This window comes from Neopelma chrysocephalum, unplaced genomic scaffold (genome assembly GCF_003984885.1).
Source record: "Neopelma chrysocephalum unplaced genomic scaffold, ASM398488v2 Primary Assembly neopelma1_42, whole genome shotgun sequence".
Lineage (NCBI taxonomy): Eukaryota > Metazoa > Chordata > Aves > Passeriformes > Pipridae > Neopelma > Neopelma chrysocephalum.
In genome coordinates this window covers 8,441,521-8,464,888 of record NW_020897700.1, presented here as the reverse complement: position 1 = coordinate 8,464,888, position 23,368 = coordinate 8,441,521, and the positions used below count along the sequence as shown (strand labels likewise).

At 42.4% G+C, this 23,368-nt stretch overlaps 1 protein-coding gene across 4 annotated transcripts in view; it reads right to left on the bottom strand.

Moving 5' to 3' along the window:
* Nucleotides 1-877: 877 nt before the first annotated feature.
* The window catches only part of IRF2 (interferon regulatory factor 2), a 41,134-nt gene continuing 18,643 nt past the window's right edge, over nt 878-23,368 (bottom strand). For all 4 annotated transcript variants that reach the window (XM_027676632.1, XM_027676633.1, XM_027676634.1 and 1 more), the window contains 8 exons: nt 23,106-23,213; nt 17,782-17,881; nt 16,998-17,174; nt 14,522-14,568; nt 10,534-10,645; nt 8,688-8,852; nt 3,572-3,618; nt 878-2,223 (listed from right to left, as the gene is read on the bottom strand). In XM_027676632.1, coding sequence (XP_027532433.1) covers nt 1,912-2,223; nt 3,572-3,618; nt 8,688-8,852; nt 10,534-10,645; nt 14,522-14,568; nt 16,998-17,174; nt 17,782-17,881; nt 23,106-23,213 — 1,068 coding nt within the window. In that variant the 3' untranslated portion in view covers nt 878-1,911. The remainder of the gene's footprint in view (nt 2,224-3,571; nt 3,619-8,687; nt 8,853-10,533; nt 10,646-14,521; nt 14,569-16,997; nt 17,175-17,781; nt 17,882-23,105; nt 23,214-23,368) is intronic.

The following is a 23,368-nucleotide window of genomic DNA, read 5'->3' as shown; positions in this document are numbered from 1 at the left end:
ACCAAGAAACAAAAACCTGCCATGAGCTTCCTAACCCTGCTGGAAAAGGATTAAGGATGCCAGAGACTCACTGTAACCCCTCCAAACACACATGTAGCACCTCCTTGAGGCAGACCAAACCTTATGGCCTCTGGACCCAGAGAGACACTGGAAAGGTAAATACACAACCAAATGAAAGGGACAGAGACTACGAAGTTTACATACCAGGATTTTAACCATTATGATTTTTCAGCCCCACTCCAAACACTATTTGGGCATTTCTCTTCCTCCCAACTCTAACAAAAGCTTGCCTTCCCAGGCCACTGGGCAGTGGGTTGGCAAGACAAAATTGCAAGTTTCATATGGACTTGTGATGAAATTTGGAATTGCAGCATCAGGTGAAGAACACAGCAAAACCTACTGTTTACTTTCCTTTTGCAACAGTCAGCTAACACATCTCCCTGTGATACAGCCATTTTTCTGCATCTCACTGCTCACCAGCCCAATATGCACCACCCTCAGCTCACCTCTCTGCTGGGCTGGCATAAGAATGGTAATCACAGCTGAAGGGCACTCTGTGTCCACGTATTTTACATACCTGAATCAACCTGTGTCACTTCCAACAGCTTAAAAAACTGCAAGAAGGTGAGTGTTCTCAACTTTTGCCTGAGCCAGTGACAGCTTAAAGTGCATAGCACTTCACAAAGTCTATGGCACAGCCTGTCCACCACCATCATGCAACCCCACAAGCCACTGTGCACCCTTAGTTAGGTACTCTACAACTTCCCAGGTATCAGAACTTGCCATCAAGTAGTAATGTTGAAAGCCTTGGGCAATGCTTATTTGACTTCTGATTCATTCCATTTTGGAAAGATTAAAAATGAGAGACAAACTAAGATTATTAAAAATTTAACTATATACCATATTTATTATCAATCCACAGGATAATCTGATTGCTACATGAGCTCATAAAAGCTATTTCACCTTTACAAAATTAAAAAAAAATGTGCCACAAGAATGTAATAACTGCTGATAACCAAGGACTGAATCTTAAAATTATAAATTTGCTGTAGAAAAGATTAAAAAAAATTATATTCACTTTAGAATTTTACTTTGAATAAAATATTCCCCTGTATAAAAAATAAAAAAGCTTGCTCTGGTTAGAATTAGAGTATTTTTCTTCTTTTTTTTAAATCTGGGAATTTGCATAATATCTCTGTAATAGGTTTCTTTTTCTTTTTCCTATTGTACCACACGGCATTCAAGCATAGCAGATTAGAAACAAACATGAGAAAAGCATTCTCAGAACATATGAAATCCACATGGAAAGTTTTAACTTCCTTTCCTCTATTCTTTAAAGACACTTTAGCAAGAATAGCCTGGAAAAGAATACAGGTGGGGAGGGACCTTCAATGTGCCATTAAGTAGAGCAAGGTAATAAAAGGCCTTTTGTAAGTGCTTTCTTAATAAGGTGCAGAAGCAGACTGCAACGTTGCTAGTACTGCACTATGTACAATATTCACAATAGATTTTTCTTTATTTAAAAATATTCCAGCTAGTTCACATTTTCTCTTCCATTCTGAGGCTTTCAGTTCCATCACAGCCTTGACAGCAAGAAGCGCAGCAGCACCACTTCCCTTGTGGTTGGTTGGTCCTCTTATGAAACACTGGAACCTGTGAGTGGGCCAAAGTTCTTGGGTTGTTTTTCTATGTAGCAACCTTGGAAATCTGTCTGGGTTCAGGTGTACATACTGATGGCTGGAGTCCTGAGTTAAAAACACTCCGGCACTGGAGTCGGACACAGCAATGTTTTATATTGCCAAGGCTTTACCTTAGGTTTGTCTTGTGTGCGTCAAGGGATGAACCTCTCTTAGAGAAACGTAAAATACAAAACCAAACAAAACAAAGCTAAAAAACCACACTGTCAAAGGCTTAGCAGCTCTTGACTCTCGACTGGGCAATATCTGACGTTTTCTTGATGACACTGGCCCGTGTTTCACGGTCTGGCTGGCTGCTGCTTGTGGAGGCTGTGGACACTACTTGTGGCAGAGGGATGTCTGGGAAAGGGGGCCAAGAGCTGTTGTAAGGCAGTGGGCAGCTTTCCTCTTTGACGGTGACTTGGAGGTCAGGCTTGTTGGCTACAAAAGTTGCCATGCTGGGAAGCATATGAGAAGTGTTCCTCATTCCTAGATTGCTGAGATACTGTTTGCCTTCAATGTTTTTCTTCTGCCAATGAAGTCGTCCCTAGGAAAGAACACGACTTTGTGAAGTACTCCAGGTAACAAGATGAAGACAGAAACATTCACAAATTGCACAGGAATTACCCCATCTCTAAGAGCCTGAGCCTGTAGCCACTGGATTAGAATGTTTCTGCACTCAGCCACTTCTCCCTTTCTGAAGTCATGTCCTTAAACCTTGTTGATTTTCCAGCATTCGAGGCTCTACCCGTTCTTCTGAATGCAAAATAAAGGCCTTATTCCCAGTGTGCCAGAGACAAAAATGGACACGGACAACCAAACATTCAGAACTCCAAAGGGAAGTGTCTCCTCTGTTACCAGAGAGAGCATCCTCCTGCCAAGAGGACAAACAACACTACCCAAACTATCAATACAGGCGAGGCTGCTGGGAAAATCACCATCACTTGATGGTGCATCCCTCATCACAGGGAAAAGGTTCGTCAGGGAAAGATAAGCATCCAGTCCTTTTCCCACCACAGACAGAACATGCAATGGCAGGTTTAGGGAGCCACTACTGGCAGTCTACATATGGGTTCCACCCCAACCAAGGCACAAAAGACAAAACCTAGTGGGTTAGCCGTGTCGTTACACAGCTGTGCAACCTGTGGTTCTCCACCAAGGAGGATTCAGAGAGCTTTTGGAGGGGCACAGCAGGAGACAGATTTGCAAAAGGCCTTCTGCAAGAATGCAGCTGGAGCACAAGGTATCTAAGGGCACCCAGTGAGCTTCCCTTGGCCTCCAAGTACTCATAGAGATCATCAGGTCTGGTCACTTGACAACAGCCCCAAAATAAGGGGTAAGTGGTGGTTTTGTATATGTGCAGCTCAGGAAACGCTCATGGGGTGGTTATTTTCCCCATGGATTCCTTTCACCCAGTAATACCCAGCTGACTGCTCGGGAAAGCTTTCTGCCATGCATACCTCAAACATTCAAGTTGCATTTCTATCACATGTGTAAGCACTTCCTCCAATTGTATGAGTTCAGGTGCCATTTAAGGAGAACAAAGTGAGCATGCTTTCAACCAAGATAAAATACTCACTACCCAGCAACGTCAATGCATCATATTAACAAACTAGCCAGAACTGTTTATGGCTCTGCAGAACACGTTATTATGCAAATTAATCTCCTTGTAGTTTGGACAGATGAGGAGGAATGAACTTGTAGTGAATTTAATTCTGTGACAATCATCCAAATGTCTGTCTCCCTTAAACCTTCCTGGTTGCTTTTCTCCCCCAAATATTGTTAAAATGAATACTCCACTGGTAGACAGTTGCAAACGGAGAAAGGGAAGAATACTCAATGACGCTGATCTTGAGACCTTACTCCAGAGTGCTAAAGATGCAGAAATAGCTTACCTCTGCATTTTCTTCGTCGCTTGGAACGCTGTCAGTTGTTTCACTTTCTGTCAAACAAAACAGAAACAGAAACAAAAACAAAACTCATGCTATTCCATCTGCAGTAACAAATTCCAGCTCAAGAGGCCTGATCTACTTCCAGCTAGTGGCACCAAACAGAGTCAATCCAAACAATCAAAAAACAACAGAGAAGCGTGAAGCCTCTGCTGCAGCAATAGCAACCCAAGGGCTAGCTGCACTGAACAACTGGGGGTTATCATAGTTAACATGACTATATCCTGTAAAAGACAGCAAGAGAAAGGGAAGAAGCAGATTTGCACTTTTCACGCAGAGCCTCCAGCAAGCAGGAGATGCCCCCTCTCCCTTGAGCTCTCTTGGCAGCTCCAGAGAAGGACATGAGCAAAGTTCTGTCCAAATCCTTATTTTTACGTCCCTGCAAAATCAGTAACAACTCCACCCCAGAGGAGATAAGTGTGTTTTTGTTTCATCAACTGTTATCTCAGCCTGTCATCTCAAAGGCTCGTTGTGACTTCTGGGGCTTGATTACTGTTGGCATACTCTGGTATACTTGGTATAGTTTTGCTTTTGCCACTAGTGCCCAGCCTCCCCCAGCCTATTTCTCAACCCTTCACCCACCACTTGAGCAAGTAACAATATTACAGTCTCCAACCCCATCACATCCCCACACTGCACATGGCCTCCCTCACCCTTATCACTTCAACCAGAGCACAAATACAGGGGAACAGCTCCAGTGGGACAGCCATCCGCCTGCAGCTGCATCCTTCCCTTGCAGAAGAGCCTGAAATACAGGAATTTTTACTATATTTTCAAGCCTACATGTGTCTGAATACAGGTGTCCTACTGTTCGAAGGTCAGGCTCCTGGTCCATGGGCTGGCTGAGACTGCCATGCCTCACATACATCTTAGACAGGGCACAAACCCCTCTTTTCAGCACTGATCTGCAGCGATGGCTGCCGCCTTCAGCACAGCCGCCTGCTGCCCAGACCCTCACCCAAAAAAGCAGAGGCTGGATTGCAGGTGCCCTTCAGCTCACAGGGTTTTGAACCACTGTGTCCTGTTTCCTGGGAGGATAACTCTAGGCATCTATCAGGCTACCAATGGCATTTGGAAGAGGTCTTTCCCCAACCCCTCCAGCAGGGCTCATCCACAAGGAACACAGAAATCACACGACTGAAGGAATGATGTGATTGAGTTACCATAGCAGGCAAGGGAGCTCTCAAGCCCCAGCTTCCATCCTCAGCTCTCTGTTATGCATTTTAGCCCATGCAGACTGCTTTGCACAGCCCCTGTGATCCTGCCTTCCCAGGGAGCATCCTCATGCTCTGCACTGGACATAACATGAGTGCCAAGAGTGCACAGATCATGCCTTGTGGATTGTGCCCCTGCACATCTTCGGAGAGACTGGCACTACCTTGCCCTTCTCTCAAGGCTTGGCTAAGCATTAGGTTTAGGCGAAGGGATGTAAACCACCAAGCTGAATCACTCTTTCAGATCCCAGGATCTAAACTGCACTTAAAGTCCTTCTGAAGCAAGAAAGCAGGCAGCCCAGGTACTCCAGATTCCTACTTCTGAAGCCAGCACCTCTCCTATGCCAGAGTCTCCACTACAGTGTGCAGTAAGCAGGGGAACAGTTCAAACTAACTGTAATGCCCTGTGAAGTCAATGTTCTGCAGAGCTTCTAATTCACCAGCCCAGGCAGAGAAAGATGTGCTAACATGATTAAGCTGGGTAATTAAGCCCTAGTGGGGAAAGGAGAGGCAAAAATTAATCTGTGCAAAGGTGAAATGGCCCTGAAGATAGAATCAATAGGAGGAATCCACACAGAGACAAGAAACAGATATTCCCTGACATGAAAAAACATGTCACAACAAAAACAGAGTGAAGCAGCTGAAAAGGAATCCATCCTTGGTGTTTATACATAACAAAATGCTGAGCAAGAGATAGCACTATAGTTACCAAAGCCAGGGAAGCTGGCCATTCAGGCATGGAAAGTTAGAGGGTTATTTCAATCAAGAATGTTATCTGAATCAGTGTCAAACACAACAGGAGTTTGACAACAGCCTCAGTACTAAAAAACAATGGATTTCATAGACATTGGTGTAAATACGAGAAGACTCAAATGGGCCGCTCACATCATTTGCCTGAGAAACCTCAGAAAGCAACCAGAGGTGTTTTCGAAATAAAACAGATTTATGCAGGAGAGCTGATACCTCAGGCTACTTTTTTTGGTCGTTGTTTCAAAAGAGCTAATCTAATTGTTCCTGCACAGCTGTTATGGTCATACTCTTTCCTGCCATTCCTGTGGTTCTCCTGTACAGGTCTGTGTGGAGCAAGATAAAGACAAAAATAGTCACAAGAGTGTCCTAGAAGTTTCAGGGTTCTAATCCACAGACCCCTGTCCTCACAGGCAAATGCATGCTTTAAAAAAAAGCAGTTCATAGAACGATCTGGGCTGGTAGGGACCTCAGGAGGTCTATAGCCCAACCTCTTGCTCAAAGCAAGGCCAGCTATAGGACTAGATCAGATTGCTTGGGGCCTTATCTGTTTGGGTCTTGAAAACCTCTGAGGATGGAGGCAGCACAATCTTCCTGAGTATCCTGCTCCACTCCTGACTATCCTTGGGGCGAAAAAGGTAACAATTTTTCTTATCTCCAGCTGGACCGAGTTTTCCCGTTTCAGTCTGTGCCTGCTGTTTCTTATCCTCCCACTATACATTGCTGTGAAGAGCTGGGTTCCACCTTGCTGGTAACATCCCTGCAGGTAAGGGCAGCTGCTATGAGGTCCTGAAAACCATCTCTTCTCCAGGCTGAACAAGCCCCAGTCCCTCAATATCTCCTCACAGACTGAGTGCTCCAGCCCTTAATCACCCTGATTAGCCCTCCTCTGCACTTGCTCCTGTTTGTTTGTAACTTCCCTGGAGTGAGGAGCTCAAGACTGGACGCAGCACTCCAGAATTAGTGTAACTAGTGCTTAGTAGAGGAGGCTAATCACTTCCCTAGATCTACTGGCCATGCTCCTGAAAACTGATGGCCTTCTCTGCAGCTGAGGTGCTCTGCTGTCTCACACTCAGCTCATTGCCTTCCCCCCCTTTCTGCAGAGCTGCTTCCCATTCCACCAGCCCCAGCCTCTATCGCTATGAAGTGCTCTTCCCATGCACAGGACTGAATTTGATAAGGTTTTGCTGAATTTCATAACATTTTTGCTGACCCATTCCTGAAATCTCTCCAGGACTCTCTCGATGATGCCTCTACCCTCAAGCATATCAACTGGTGTCCCCTATTTGGTGTCATCTGTAAAGTTCCAGTGTGTACTCTAAGATATCTTCTGCTCATTGATATATTAAATGAGACTTCTCTCAGGACAGACCCTTGCAGTACTCCACTTCTTACTGGCCTCTAGTTAGAGTAACCAGGATTGAGAGCTGCCTTGAGATGCATTCAAAAGCATGACAGTGGCATGAAATTCTCTGTTATCTCAGTTTTGGGCTTAGCAGGTCCTGGTATAAGTTAGGACAGCTGAAGGGCACCAAGATACTAAGACAATGTAAGCAGAAGTACTTCAGTTATCCTTCATTTTCCTCATGCAGGCTGGCTGCAATGACTTTAGGGTAACTAGGTCATGATTTGCCCATGTCAGGGTGGTCACCAGACCACCCCTCTCTATCGTTCCAGTCCAAGAAGCCACCATGACTTCTAGACCAAGAGAGTGACTTCTGTTTGCATTCCAAGAACTTAGATCCTGTAGCTGAGGTTAAAAAAAAGCATTATTGTCATGTTCATATATATGGAAAAGTTTTCCATGAAACATTTGGAAAGAAGAGAAATGTTTCAAAAGCCCTTGTCTCCCTGCTGCTAATAAATTAAAGCACCCTCATAATCCCCTGCCTTAGGCTTTACAAAGACCTTCTAAATTATTTGGTCATTGCAGACTAAACACATTGAGAAGCATAATCGTTTATCAACATGCGAGACTAATATTGGAGACTTTTCAAAAGAACATCATACTATTCACTGGGACCCAAAGATAAAAATTACTAAATATATGCTTTATAAAACTATGTCTGGAAGTAATTTCAGCCTAATGAGACAAAGACAAAACCATGTGTAAAATAATAAAATGCATGGAGAATAATTAATACTTAAATTTGCTTTAAAAGATGACATTTGTGTTTCTACCCAGTATCCTGAGGCTCACAAGTTAGCACCATGTTAAAAAAGAAAGGACAGTTAGATCTTAAACTTTTCCTACTTTCAAATATGGCTTTGTCCTGCTTCCTACATAAATAAGGCTTATATGATTGTGGGGACTCTATACAGCACGTCCATATATGCATTTGTGTCCGTTCTCCCCTAATAACTTCTGAACATGCTGTCAGACTTAGATAAGGGATAAACGAGTGCCAAAGACTCTTAACTTCCTACCGGTTATATGAAAATAAGGGGCCAGATGAAAAGAGAAACCATTAGGACCCTGATTGGGGGTGGGGGCAAGCTTGTTATCTCACCCCTTTTTGAGGTATCAGAGAATCCAGATGAGAGGCAGACGTTGGAAACCAGACGTCCACAGCTCTGCTGCTTGCAAGATCACTTGTTATCAGTGAACATGGCTGTTCCAGTCTGCAGCAAGACTGAACCACTCCCCCGGGGCCCTCATATATACCATTAATGCAGTGCCCTTAGCACTCTGCACACTGTGCTAGACACAGAGTAAACACACAGCATAGAAGACCTGTAATCTTTAGTAAGTCAGGGGGCAAGGGGAACTTGCTATATTTACAGCACATCATTTGTACCACTGAAAATCCCACTCTAATAAAAGCTGAAGAGACCTCTCTGCATTATATCTAAAAAGATTCTTTTTCCATTAGTCACAGGCTAAAATCTGCAGCTTACATTTCCAGTCTCAGATCTGCCAAGCTGTTTCCCAAGGTAAAATGAGGAGAGGACTGTGAGCTTTTGAGTTTCATTAACAATTCAGAAGGAACATGAATAGGCATCTCTAGATCTTTGTCAGCTACCCTGGAAGAGCCCCCTTTCCCCCAGTGTCTTCCAAACATTTCCAAAAGAGCAGTGTAAAGAAATGCCAGGATGCTTACCTGCATAGGATGAGACAGGGGAGATCTGTAGAGGGTACAGCTGGCTCATGCTGAGAGGCTGTTCATCACTTTCTGTTGTCACCTCTACTACCTGACAAACATCAGGAGGGTTGGCAACTATCACCTGCTCCTCACTGCTGCCATCAAGGTGTGGTTGTCCTACAACTTGGGGTTAGAAATAAAAAAATATTACTCATAACAACTCGACAACTGCTGAATCTCTAAGAGCCTGTCCTTGGATCCTGCTAAGTATCTGAGTGAGTCTTCAATACTCTCAGCAGCTTCTTCCATACCCACCACGTGCTTTCAGTGAGAGTTCAAAAGGAAACCTGTGATCCTCACCCAGCAAGCTGCCAACATCCCATGGCCTCTGAATGCTCTCGTGTAAATTATGCAACGTAAGACCAGAACTGGCATGCAAAAAACTGCCCACGGGGTCATGCAAAACACTGTGGGACTCTGATATATACATGACATGAATCTGTGAAAAACTTCTCCTCCAATTAGATACTTATTCTCATTGACCTTTGCAACACCATTGACAGTATGTAGAAAACCACAGTTGTACCTGTAGTCTGTAATCCGGACAGGTCTGTGACAGACGGCTACAGTCTGCTCAGTTATTAACAGAGGGGTTTCCTATTCCCCCAGGCATATGATATTTAATACCAAAAGAGCACATGAGATTTAATATCAAAGAAACATTATTTATTTCTACACAGTGAAGCAACCATGGATGCACCCAAGTGTCCTGAAATGCTTTGCAGACATTGGTTGTTCTACACAACAACCTTTTGAAAAAGGGGAATAAACCAAGGTACCAAGAAGTTACTGAGCAAAGCAAAAGTATGGTGAAAGTCAGAATCTCACTTTTCTGGAGCTGCTTGAGAGAATTTCCTCTGTCTTGTACAACTCTGATCCCAGCAGTATGAACACATGACAAATGTGTTCATTTGAATCCATCACAGAACTGAAAGCCACTAGTTAGATTGGAAGAATGCACAGGGATGGAGCCATCTCAGGGATGGCTAACCTGAATCCACAATTGTCTAAGAGAAAGGGAAAGACTATAGATATTCTTTCACTGAACATAAAGCTTCAAAAGGAACATAAGGCCAAATTCTGTACAAACACAATGCTGTATTGCTCAAACAGTACATTTTTTTCTAGACCCATGAGGGGAAAAACACGTAGGTAGTGAAATAAAATAGATCTTGAAATTCTTCTGTTAAGTAACAGTATACTAATTTTGAAAAAGGCAAAAGATAGCATCTATTTCTGCATGAACTGAGATAAATAAACATGAATGCACATGTCTATACACACAATCCGTTCCTGAATTCTATCTTTAGACATAGGTTTTCGAAAAAGAAAAGTGGCAGGCATTTTTCCCAGGGAAAAGCTGTGTATTTTGCTTTGTGAAATGCCAGGTAAGCACTGGAAAATCTCCCAAATTTAAATCTGTATTTTAAGAGACAATGCCAGCATAAAGAAAATTACATACATCCTGGATAGACTTGTTTTTTTAAAGTCGAATCACTATAATTACTACAATTTTGTTCCAGATATTTTATTTCACCTTTCCTGGTTCTGAAACAACCAGCTTTTTATTGAGTGTAATGAAGGGGGGGAGGGGGCGAAAGCACACACACATAGAGTTAATTTTTATCTGGGAGAAACCAATATTGTGCAACACCCTCAGGGTACGAGCAGGTCATCTGCACTGTATCTTTTTCCACAATACCTGACAAATTCTTACCCACCTCAAGATGAGTTTGGCAAAGTCAAAAAGGTTTTTGAAGTCACTGGTGTGCTTAGTGTGTAAGAAAAGCATAGGAGTACTTACCTACAACATTCACGGTACTGTCAACTTCATTTTTTATACTGGAGGACAGGAAATAGTCAGAAGTGACATCATTTAGCCCATTAATCCCAAAAGATGATTCAACTGGCTCTTGCTAGAATGGAAGCAGTACAGTTGGGTCAGAATTGCTTCATTTTAGGAGCCTGGAGACAGTTCAACTCTTTGTTCTGAGACAGTAATAAATCCCATCACTTCTGCCTACCATACAACCCCTGCTCTCTGCAGAATGCTGTCTTAGAACGAATATTTTGGTTCTCTGAGAAGACAGAGTCTACTTCATTTCCAAATCTTGTGCTTTGAAATGAAAGCTTTTTTTAATTTTCAGATTAAGAGTGAGTCTTCTGAGAGCAAGGAATTAGTATGCTATTTACTACAAGAGATTACCATTTGAAACAAACAAGGAAGAAACATCACTTTAAAATGGTACTCCACTTAATCTTCACCCTCATTCCCTTCCAAACATGCTCTATCTCTTTCTGCTGTCTGAAAGGAAGCCTTAGCTTCTGTACAGCAATTACTAAATTCTAGGCTTAGTTTTTCTCTACAGCAAGCCTGAAAGCAAACCAAAGTGTTTACACTAAATACAGCCTTTTAGATCACATCATAAACATTACCACAGGGCAACAGCATTGGGAAAATGTCACCTGTCCTACACAGACCGAGGTTTTCTGTAAGTGGGAATCTAAAAAACTCCCTTCAGAGTAGACACCAAAAAAATTAATTCCATAAACTTAGGATTTCTTTAAAAAGCTATAAACACATTTAAAGGATTATCTACAGGTCCAACTTCCTGTCTGGTATTGGCTCCCTTACATGGTTATTGGTTACAAAGTCTAAAGTCCTGTGTGTTCTTACTCTGGGCTGGCCCTGCAAGGATAGTTCTATCCCGCTACTGAGCCAGAAACACCAGCAGAGAGGTGCAGAGCTGTCCATGGATCTGCTGCCATGCTGTGCTCATTTTCACTGCTCTAAAGCATTTCATCAAACACAGGGCAAAGATGAGCCTCAAGACTTGAGGTGCGAGCCCTTCACAGTACTAACTGTATGAACTGTTATCTCTAGGACAAGAAACTGGGGACACTGTGACAGGTCTTTCCTGGATGTCACATGCTGTGATTGTGATCCACTCAAAAGGAGTACCTTCCCAGCCATTAAGCAAGGTAAACATGCACCCTGTCCCAAGGTCCTTCCGCACATCAGAAGGGTGCAAAGTGTTAATGGCAAATAGGTCTTTGATGAGCTGCACCAGCTGTGTTGACCCCCAGGTCAAAGACCTGGAGAGCTGGAAAATATAAAATTAGCAGCTATTGATTCATTGAGAATCATTGACTGCAGAGACATGTTAGGGCTGCACATTGTCACCCTGAGGAGTATCTGTTGTTGTGCAACACAGCAAACACAGCAGCCCCTGTGGAAACGCTGCACACACAGCACCTTGCTCAACTTTACTGAGGCTTGGTTACAGAGAAGTTTATTTAGTAGCCCCTTTCAAGCTTCAGAAACAAATATGCATCTTGGAACTCAGGTGATGGTGCCAGATCCACAAAGAGGCTTGGATACTGGTGCAGTTGGTGTTAAATCACCTAAATTTCCAGTATCTTGATGTCTAGCCTAAGCTAAATGCATGGGGAAAAGTGTTGCTAAGATTTAAAAAATGTCTCTCAATGTGAAGCTGCATGGTCAAAAGGATACATCTAGGATAAAGTAAAAATTAAATCCAATTCAGTCCTTTATTTCAAAGGAAAGAGACTATTTTTACCTGGGCTGCTCTGACACTTCGTTGATGAGAATTCATTTTGTAATGAATTTAATGAATTATAGTGCCTCTGTTTGCCCAAAATTCCAGTGGTAGGAGACCTATTTGAGAGGTGGGAGATCTGCTCACAGCCCCCCTTTCCAAATGTGGAGCAGGGAATTGGTAAGGTCCAGGACTCTTCACATCCACGGGGACATGCAGTGAGTGCCCTGAGCACCCTGCTCAAGCTCAGTAAGGTCTGGGAGGGTGTCTTCACTCCCACCATGGGGACTGCTGGGGGTGCCCAAAGGGTCCGGCAGTGGCAACAACGGGAAGCTCACTGCGAGGCTCTTGCTCTGCTGAAGTCCCTTCGCAGATCTGTGCTCACATCCTCAGCTTCTCCCTCTGCTGCTATTACCCCACTGCAGTTACCAGGCAAATTGTGGAGCAGCCTCCCACTCAGCTCCACTAAAGAGATTTTTCAGGGTAACTGTAAAGCGTTCAAAAAAAAACATGCAACTTGGATCTCAGGAAGTCACATCATGAAGTAAAGCAATTATAAGCAGCTATCAGTGCTCAGAAACGTGCATTTGCTTTATTTCATCCACCACAATTCTCCACTATTACAGCCTTCAACATTCAATAGCCTAAGAGTGGCTGAGCATGGAAGGAGCATCTCTTTTGAAATCCAGGCACACCTGGAGACAAGTTGGTGCACACATTTGTCAGAGCAAGGGTGAACAGACAAGAACACTACTCAGCCTCAGCTCAAAGCTTAGAAGAACTAAGAGGCCACACCACAGTTGGTGGCTGGTGAGCTGTACGCTCATAGTAGGTATCACTGGCAGGTGTACACGATGAGCTCAGCTCACTGCTCCTGTGTCACCTGCCCTAGTGCTTCTGTGAGGCTCAGAGCAACGAAGCAGGAGGAAAGTGCTCCCAAAAGCTGCGAGCATCACCCCGCTGGCACCTACTCCTAAACCTAACACTTCATGTACTAATCTGCCTGGTATCACTGGAACTCCCTCAGCAATGACTGTGAGACTGATCTTACTGGAGAGGATGAGATTGTTCGAGTGCTTCAACAGCTTTTCACATATTTAATATTTTGTCTAAAAGAAAGATTCCAAAGTAGGTGAATAGCAAAGTGCTGCTGCCAGCTTTGGAAGGGATCACACACTGCTCTGCCCTGACCAAAGGAGTTTACTGGCTCCCTCTGAACACCAGCTACCATCAAAGTCACTTTATAACAAGCACATGTGGCTGCATGATCCAGACAGGATGGTGAAAAAGTGGTTCCTTTAAAACAATTTAAAAGTCATAGCATTCTGACATGTAACTCCATGTCACAACTGCTGGGGCAGCATCTGCCTTCCAAACCCAATTTCAGTGGAGGAGTTTTTCCCAGTTTTCTGGACTCCCTTGGCCCAGAGCATCTCCTGGCCAGTGGCTGCAGAGCCTGAACCCATGGGTGTTCAGCCCTTCACAAGCGGGCAGCAGGGGACCAAGCTGCCCTTCCACTGCGGACACAGCTGCTACATACAATCCAAGGACACCAATTTTACTGAAGGCTGAAAGTCTGCAACCTCTGAGATTTGCCTTTTTTTGAAAAATTGAAGGTGGACTAAATCCTGCTGGTGTGTAATACTGACCACCTTGCAGAGGCCCTTGGCAGAGGTGCGAAAGCTGGGAAGCACCATTGCTTCGCAGGGAAAGCGACATCAGTCTGGGCCCACGCTCTGAACAAGCAAATTTTCAGGCAGCAACTGAAGAGCTTTACAACTGAGGTCTTCTAACTGACAAAACATGATCACAGGGTGCACTTCACAGAACTTCTCCCCCTTGCTGAAATGAAAATTAATTTCAAATGCCTTACACACAGAAATTAATTGCTCCAAAAGGTAGATCTATTGTTCAGAAGCATTCCTTCCATAATTACTGTATTTCTCCTTACACAGAAAAGCAAATGGCATATGTATTACTGAGACTTCCACTTTTCCAGCCTCCAGGCATTGTACCAGAGGGGTTGTGTCCACTGATGATGTAAGTTACAGCTCTAACAGCCTTCACATTTTAAAAAAAAAAACAACCCCAACATCCCGGGTAACTGTAGCTACTTAACCAAACCACAAGCATTTGCAAATACCCACCACAATGTACTGTTGGGTATATTCAAAAATATGTGCAACAGACTGTTTTCACAAGTTCTCACACTATTAAACAGACACTTCTTACCTTAATTTGTTTGAATTTGTCATCCTTCTCGGACTTCGTTTTTTTTCCTGCAAAGGAAAAAACAGAACAGAAGGAAGATTTCATAAAGTTCCGTGTGCCATGAGTTATCCTTCACACTTTCTATATTTACCAACAAATAGTCTAAAAATATGCCTCAAAATGGCAGGACATCCTGGTAAAGGGAGAACACATTTTGCTTAATTTTACCCCTCCTTTAAGGTCTGGGCAGCCAAAAATTCGTCTTAAACACTCTGGCTTTATGTTTCTTTTTTAAAAGGCTACAAAAGAGAACCACTATAGGACCCAGGAAAGCAACTGCAGTTAAAAAATCAAAGTGAAAACTTTGGAATAGTGACAAATTAAGCAACAAGGCCTGTTAAAAAAATAAAGAAGGAAGGGGAAGAAAAATACTCTTAATGGGAAAAAAAAATCAAAATTTATGTCTCATCGCATTTCTGACACTTTCACTGTAGCTACAGGAAAAGGGAGGTTGTTAACCCATTTAATGTGAAAAGAGATCACAATAAACTTCAACCAAAATTTTTGTAAATCGTTGCAACCTGGTGGGGAAATACATATTACAATTCATACAAAAGTGGTTTATGCAATCATACTGGACTTGAGAATCCAGAAAACCATACGGCATGTGACCCTTACAAAATGTCATGTGCCTTGGCAGACCCCAGTGTTGCTGCCCTGCTCTGACCTCATGAGACCCCAATGTGGAAGCTCAGACTTGCTGGTGCATGCTCAGCTCTACCCCATGTTGGCACAGACATGTCCCAGGAATTTCTCCCATCTCTACTACAACATATCACTGAAAATTAGAATAAATTTAGCCACATGCCATGAAGAAATGGTATGTGAAAAAATATATGGGGCCCAAGATATGTCAGTTTTATAGTTAACTGGACTTTCTGCAGAATCTTCTCCTGCTACAGCACCCATTTCCAGAATCTCAGCTTTCAAGAGCTTTTGTAGTTCTTACATGAATCTACCACAAAGAGACAGGTTATGGTCCAGGGGAATATGCCTAAACATACAAAATATTCTACTGACATGAGACTGTAAACAGTTTCAAAGCAATTGTTCTACCTTTTACAGATTGATCTCCCTTTCACAGTACAATTCTGCCCCAAAAATTCCATGGTTCATCATTTCCAGTCACACTGACCTTAAACTGCAGCTGTGCCTTTCACTTCTCAATCTAAGAAAACGGCAAACTGAGCTACAGCTAAACTGAATTGGATTTCATAGGAACACTCTGCATTTGGTTTGCAGGTTATCTTTGCATCTGAAATCCTAGACAACAGAGAATACCAGAGGACTAAGGAAGCCATTGTTCTACTCCATATACCAGTAAAGAAGCCATAAGAAAGCCAATGAGCCAAAAATAAATCAATGTTTCTACTTTGAAAGAAACCAAATACTCATGAGATTGGCCTGATGGTTAGGTCCTCTCCTGGCAGGCAGGAGACTTAATCCCTATATTTGGGAATTCAAACAGTTTCCCATTTCACTATTATGATGACCTGGGGGCTGGTTTTTCGTGGTCTTTGTAACTAACAATGCTGTTTCATGGTTTAACGTTCTGAGCAGAGTGTATTGCTTCCACCCAGCTCAAGACAGAGGCCAGTTTAATTCTGCTCTTGCTTGAAAAAAGATACCACAATGTCTGCCACCGTGTTCTGAATGAGTCCTATTGAGTTAAATGCGTTGATTTCTAATATTCTCCAGTCATATTCCTTGACTGAAGGAGACCTGGGACTAGAATCTGAACATAACTCCATCGGCTTTAGCAAACATCAACAGCTTGGAGCTATCACATCTCATTAATCCTCTCTTCAAGCAGCTTCTTCTCTTAACTGGATGCAGCCCATTTTTTATACAGCTGTTCCTAAGTTCTTGGGAACATCTGGATAAAAACATCCAGCTTCATAGAATAAGTAGAACTGGCACATTTTGTAGGCTCCAAAATAGTAGTAATTGTTAAAGTAATTTCTCTATGCTAGGTTTCCTGCAGCAGAGTGTCAGGTATCCATTTTCAGGAGGGAAAAAATTAATTAAATAACTGAGTGGTGCAGCAATAGGAACAGTTCAACCTGGGTACCTCTGGGAAGGCACCCTAAACAAAGGAATCCCTGGACTTGTATACCCTTACAGTCTATGTACCCATTTCAATAGTTATTTTTGGGTCTGGGGTCTTCCCATTGCTCACTGGCTCCTGTAGAGTCTCTGTGTGCCCGACTCCCCCCCCGCAGCCAGCCCCAACCCCCAGCCAGCTGGCCACTGGTCCTGCTGTCCCTTGTTAGGTGAAGGGTTGGTGCCCATTCCAAGCTCCTTGCCTGGGGCTCCAGTCCTTTCCCAGGCAGCCAGGCTTGCACTGGTAGCTTGCATACTGAGCTATCTGCAGTAGGTGTATTTCTCAACACAGTGTTCCCAAGAGCATTTCATGTTGACAAGCTCTCCAATCTACCTTTTTTGGAAGGTCTTTCAGATAATGGCAGCATCCGGTACACCCTGAAGGCATTGTTTCCTTTCTTTATACTTTTGTCCTTCACTTCTTCTATGTCAGGCAGGGAGTTCATAGCACAACGGAAGTTTGCCTTCCATGTCTTTGGATCAGGTTTATCTACTCCTGATTGGTATTTTCCTAAGCAAGAAAAGAAAGTTAGGAACACATGACATGCGATTGAAAACCTAAAGCAAATTAATAACAGCATAGGTTGCCTTCAAGGTATTAGTCTTTGGTTCCCATGAGAAGCATTCAAACAATAGCTGAGGTTGTAGGAGAGTGCTGTGATCTCATTTCCATGCACATTTCTAGAACACATGATGAACAGCTTGTGCTCAAGAAAGACCCAGGGTGCTGCAGATCAGATGTGACTCCACAACAACATGGAAAAGCTTGCACAGCATTTACCTTTATTATGTCTGGCTCAAATCCACAGAAAGGCATAAAAAGCCTAAGGGCCTGTGTCTACAAAGTGCTGACTGTGCTCTACTCCTGACAGTTTTGAACCCATGTTGTTAACATTTAAATCAATTAAGTTTTAGTGTTCATCAATGCAAATGAGTTACGGCACTTCAATAAAGCTGGACAGTATTGTAGGCCTTGAAAAAAGCACTTAGCCTCCCACAAATCTGGAAACTTAAGTTCACTCTCTGCGTCAGAAAAGCAAAGACAAGGAAGAAGGAAAATGTAACTTTAAAAGGGAAACCAATGTGAAAATCTGTCCTGCAGAAAATGAGTTTGATACCTGTGTGAATTGCCCAGTTTCTAAATAAGGGAGCATCTTTTTCAACATCCCACCCATGTCTTGCTGCATGCATCCAGGGAATCTGAAAAATCTTCTTCTCCTGGAAGGGAAAACAAACAGGAAATGCCAACACTGACAAACTTGAGGGATCTTCTGATGACTTTAAGTCACTCGTTTATAAGCACGGTTTCAGCATCTGCAAGTGTTTTGCTCCCTTCTAACACAGTGTCACTCTCACTGAAGTCAACAGGAAAATATCCACTGGCGTCACCAAAGGCAGAATACAGCTCAAGTGTATGAAATAGTCAGAAGCCACTTCATGGAAGATGAGCCTGGCAGCTTTCCAAGCTGACACATGGAAAAAACATGCAGTACTACACATTTCTAAACATTCAAACAAAGGCCAGTTTGGCAGCACAGACACTTTTATGATTAGAAAAATTACATCTGAAACTTAACAACTATAAGAACAGAGCAAATTCAAGGGATTTAGAATTCAGCCAGTAAATACTAGCACAGTGAAGAGATCTTATAAATTTATATGCCAAGCAAACAGACATATGAATATATCAACTGTAGACATCTCTCTAGTGGGGATAAAAACCACCAGACACTCAGGTGAAGAGGTAGCATTGAAGATACTTGAACATATTTTAGTTCAGAAACTTCAGGCCAAAGAGAAGTGCATTTAAAGCAATCCAAAGGAATGCTTTTTCTAAATTAACACATATGTAGCTAAGTCAGGGCATGCCTTACATGGTGGCAGTATAAACTGATTCCCAAAGGGATCATAGAAGACAGTAGACCGGTGACTATTAAAGATGATAGTTTTGGGATGCAGCTCCAGCTCTGGGAGCCTAAAGTCTTTCAGAGCTTGAACAGCATGGATTCCTACACTCCTTCCACAAGCACTTAGCACACAGGATACTGGGCCAAATGGATGCTGGGTCAGATGTGCTTTTATGTCATACAACATGGTAATGAATTCTTTCGTACTGACCTACAGGGTTGCTTTAGAATTCTTCACACTCTTTTCTGCAAAGCCATACAAAATGAGTTTGTTACACAGCACTTGTTTTTTCTCCCCTGTTGGGAGGAATACATCTTATCTGGCTCCATATGCAGACATCTCGTGCTATAAACTGCTTCTGCAGGTTTAGATCCAATTTTCAGTCTGGGAAGAGAAAAGTACTTCCAGGGTAAAATGCTCCCTCCTCCTGAGGTGGCCACCTGAGATAGGTCAACTGAATTGCACCCTAAAAGAGCCTATTTCTCTACACTGACTACAAATAACTCCAGACAGGCAGCACTCCTTTAAATGACTGCATTGTAGATGTCTGTGGTTGTGTGAGATGAATCTTTTGTCCTTTCCCCTTCCCCCAACAACCACTTTTCTTCCTTGTCTGTCTCGTTAATATTTCACCAATGTCAAGGTTAGGTTTATTTCCCTTCCTTCCCATGTGATCTTTTCTTTTTTTTGAGCCTGCATTTTGTCCTCCAACTCTTGTCTTTTATCCATTCTCTCATGTACATTCGCTTGTTTGGAATTGCATTCTTCCCTTCTCGCATGGCTTCATCTTTAATTTGGGGGAAGCACTAATTTAACACGTTCCTCATTCCCCTCAAATCCTCACACCCTCATTCTTCCTCTTAATCTAGTCCTATCACTTCTCTCATTTTGCCTCCTTACTCTTACCCCTATATATAATTAAATAATCCTACAGAGATGCTCATCTCTTTCCCTGAGCAGAAACAGTCTAAAGGAAGCCTCAACCCCACTATTTTGTGGTCCAGAGCACTACTGCATTCAGCAGAGCTAGAATAAGCTTTCCTGCCTTTACCCTCCCACAGACTATAATAAGCATGGAGAAAAAAATCTTCCATAGAATTCCAAAATACTTCCATAGAAAACAACTTCTATCAACAAGAACTTTGAGAATTGAACAGATTAAGAAGTCTCATGCTTGAGAGGTTTGAACAATGCTACACAATGCTATGGAGGTTATATCATGGATTTAATATTCCATATGATAATCCAAAACATAGCAGACCGAACAAGACTCCAGACGCAGCATCCTGTCATCATCAACTGCACTCCCTGCTTCAAAGGAAGGTGCTAGGACACTCAACAGCAGTTTAAGTGGTCATTACAGTGCTTCTGTTCATTATAGAAAGTTCTTCCCAATCCCAGAGGTCTTTAAGCACAGGTATTATAGCAAATTAAATACAAATAACAAAATAGAATCCACATGTATTATAATTTTATAATACATATATATAAATACAGAAACTACAGATTTTCTCATCCCCTATCAAGTATCTAACCTTCTCTGAAATCCCACAAGGGTGCTGGGTGCATCAGTATCATGTGGTTGTGTGTTTGGCTCTAGTTTACCTGGATGCTTTCTATTTAAATACTAATTATTTATTTCACACATTATCAAACATTACCTATATTCTTTTTCAGTCGATGACCTTAACAGGGAAGGGCTCATCACTGCTTTCTCTTAGACTTCAAAAGCATGTGCTGACTGGTACAGCACTGGACATTTGTGTAGGAGTCTCACTTTTCTGTTAAAAAATTAGCCTCACCTAAAGTCAAAAACACAACCCACAAAACTTTTGCCGCATAACGGGAATTACTACCAAGCTCCAGTGGGGCCATCAAAAGGGAAAAGTTGTGACATTCTTGGAAATAGGCATGAAGGAGAAATAGCATTGCAAACTGCTCCAAGCAGGCGAATGAGCATGAGACCACATATTAGCTACAAGTCATAGGACAAATCTTAAATAGCGGCATCCTTCTTGAGGATAGTACTCCAAGCATCCATCAAAGCAGCAGATTGCCTCTTGACTTCTGTTACATCTACTCGGAATGTTTCCACTCTAATTTCCTTTTCCAGATCCATGAGGGACACTGACCTCTTATTATCCCCCTTCTCACACCACCTCTGCCCTCTACTGAACCATGGCATTTCCTTCACACCTCCCAGTTTTGTCTCTCTGGGAAGGTAAAGAAATTCCCATTCAGCAGGATAACATTTTCACCAGGATGGCACACAAGTATTTATTTTTTAAGCCCTATATAAAAGGGGTTTGTTCTGGAGGTATAATGTCATCAACAAACAGCAGGGGAAGGAATTAGGTAAGTCAGCTGTACCTGATTTGTCCTTTTTAACTGAGAGAGGTTTAATTCTTTTTTCAGTCAGAAAAAATTCCCCAAGAGCCAATGACAAACCCAGAACGGTAGTAATTCCTTTCATATTTAAATTTTATTTCCTTAAAAGCTACGCACACACAAGTTTCATTCTCTTGATAATCTGATCCGCTTTCTTTTCTAAATTCTTAACTGTCCTTTGCCAAACTCTAATTAAAATATACAAATTGCAAAATCCTAGAGCCTCCAAAGTCGATTCTGCAGGTACAGAACAGGCTGCGATACTCATGACATTGTATCGATTCCATGCATGCCTTTGTTTATGGTCAGGATTTAAAGTAAAAATAGATATATTTTTGGTTTAATGATCCATTGTTGGAATGAATGTTTAAACATTTTTAAACAGAAATGCTTAGAAGGGCAGTTAGGCTGTTGAACACAACAAAGGCAATCCAGACTGATGCCAAATCTGAGGGTAGAAGCGGAGAATCAGAGTTTAATAATCCTCAAGGCAGGCCACTTATCCTGGTATCCTTTTTCTGACAGGAGCCAGGGCTTTCTTTAAAAATAAAAGAATTCAAAATAATTTATTTGTGAAAAAAGCCTCGGTCAATACAGAATATGCTAAGGACAAAATCTTCTCCCGACTCTTGCATGCAAACAGTTCATGCCAGAAGCACAAGGCAGAAACTGCTGTAACGACAAAATCAGAGGGCTGCAAACACTAAACAATATGACATGCCTTGCAAACTGCCTTTATGGACTGGTATTCAGAATTTGGAAGAATTAAGCCCTTAGCACAGTGGCAGCATTTTTACAATGCAAAGGAAGCAAGTACAATTCCTCAGATATACCAAAAAAGGTTACATGAACATAACCTATAGATGACAACACTGTATTTAAGAGTAATATGCTCAAATCTGAAATACTGTGCCCTACTGAGAAATTATTTCAGGACTGGGAAGGAATGCCCGGCAAAGGACAGCAGATATGGACTGTCAGCAGGAAACCTGACATGGAAGTAGAGATATTCAAGGAGAGGAACCTCAACATGGGACTCAAATTACAAAGACAACAGTAAAAACTGGTCTCCTCGTCTTCAGCTGTGATCCCATTTTGCAAGAACAAGGACCTACTCAAATTCACAGGGCAGCTAACTAGGGAATGGATAAAGCAATATTTATTTACTCAGCCACAGCATGTGAGAGTCACTGATGCAGGAAGTTCCTGAGAAACAATATTCATAGCTGAAATTTAAAGGGCTCCTGATAATTTAAAGTCGGGAACATTTTTAGCTTTGAAAGCTGAAATAAAAAGTGGTAATTTCAATTGCCATTCTTCAGCTTTAAAAATGAGCACCACAACTACTACTGCTATAAGGAGGACACCAGACTATCTGGGTTAGTGTCTTAACCAGAGTGGCAGTTCCTATGTTTCTGCACCCAATTTTGTGCATTTCCACCCATTCTGATAATAAAGTAGCTTCTGTAGCCAAAACAGATTCATGCTTTTCAGTGTGGTGAATTAGTCTCCTACATACTACAGAATGCATGCAACATTTCCAGGGTTTATTACTATTTAAAGTCTCAAATACACTCCTTGGTTTTACTGAACCAATTAAAATAAATTCAAATTGGGCACTGACATTTTGTAGCTCATACTTGTGCTCTTGAAGTGTCTAGAGCACTTAGTAAGAGTTACGGTCTAGGACAGTAAAAATTACTCCATTTTCTGCCAGGTTAAGAAGTATCAAAGAAGTGACACAAGTCTGAAACGGGAGATCATTGCTTCAACCAAGAGTCTAACTCAGAATATAGTCTTCCACCTCAGGAGAGCATTGTGTTCACATCCTTCTGATGCTACTTGGTGAACAATGTGTTCCCAGCTTAAAAAAAAACAAAACACCTATCAGAGTCTCCAGAAACACTCACTCCAACAACAAAGCGATGGAAAATGCTTTCAAAGGAGCCACAAATCCACCAGACCAAAGCAAGATGCCTCAGATCTGGCAGGCGAGGCTGGAGGAACAGGTTCAGCAGGAAGCATTCAGCTTTGCCCTTCCTCCCCACGTCACCCCTTTGAAAACCAGGAATGAGTTGATTTACCTATTCAGACCTTAGCCACTGCTATAAGTTCCTCTTCAGTGCATGCATGCACCCCCCATTACCTTATTTAGCCATTTCAGCCCCGGTATTCTGTTAGAGTTGATTTGCTCTTCCAGCCAGGGCCGCATCCGCATTCTTTCGACAGGCATCGTCACCCACCTGGGAAGGAGCTGCAGGAAAAAAGGGACACGATTACTTGTTTTCCAGGCAGAACTCCCAGGCAGTTCCCCCACCTCTGCATACAGACATATTAAAGCTTTGCAGGCATTGAACAATTGTAAATATAATTGTGATTTTAGATCTGTGTGCAAGCGTCCCCTAAGAG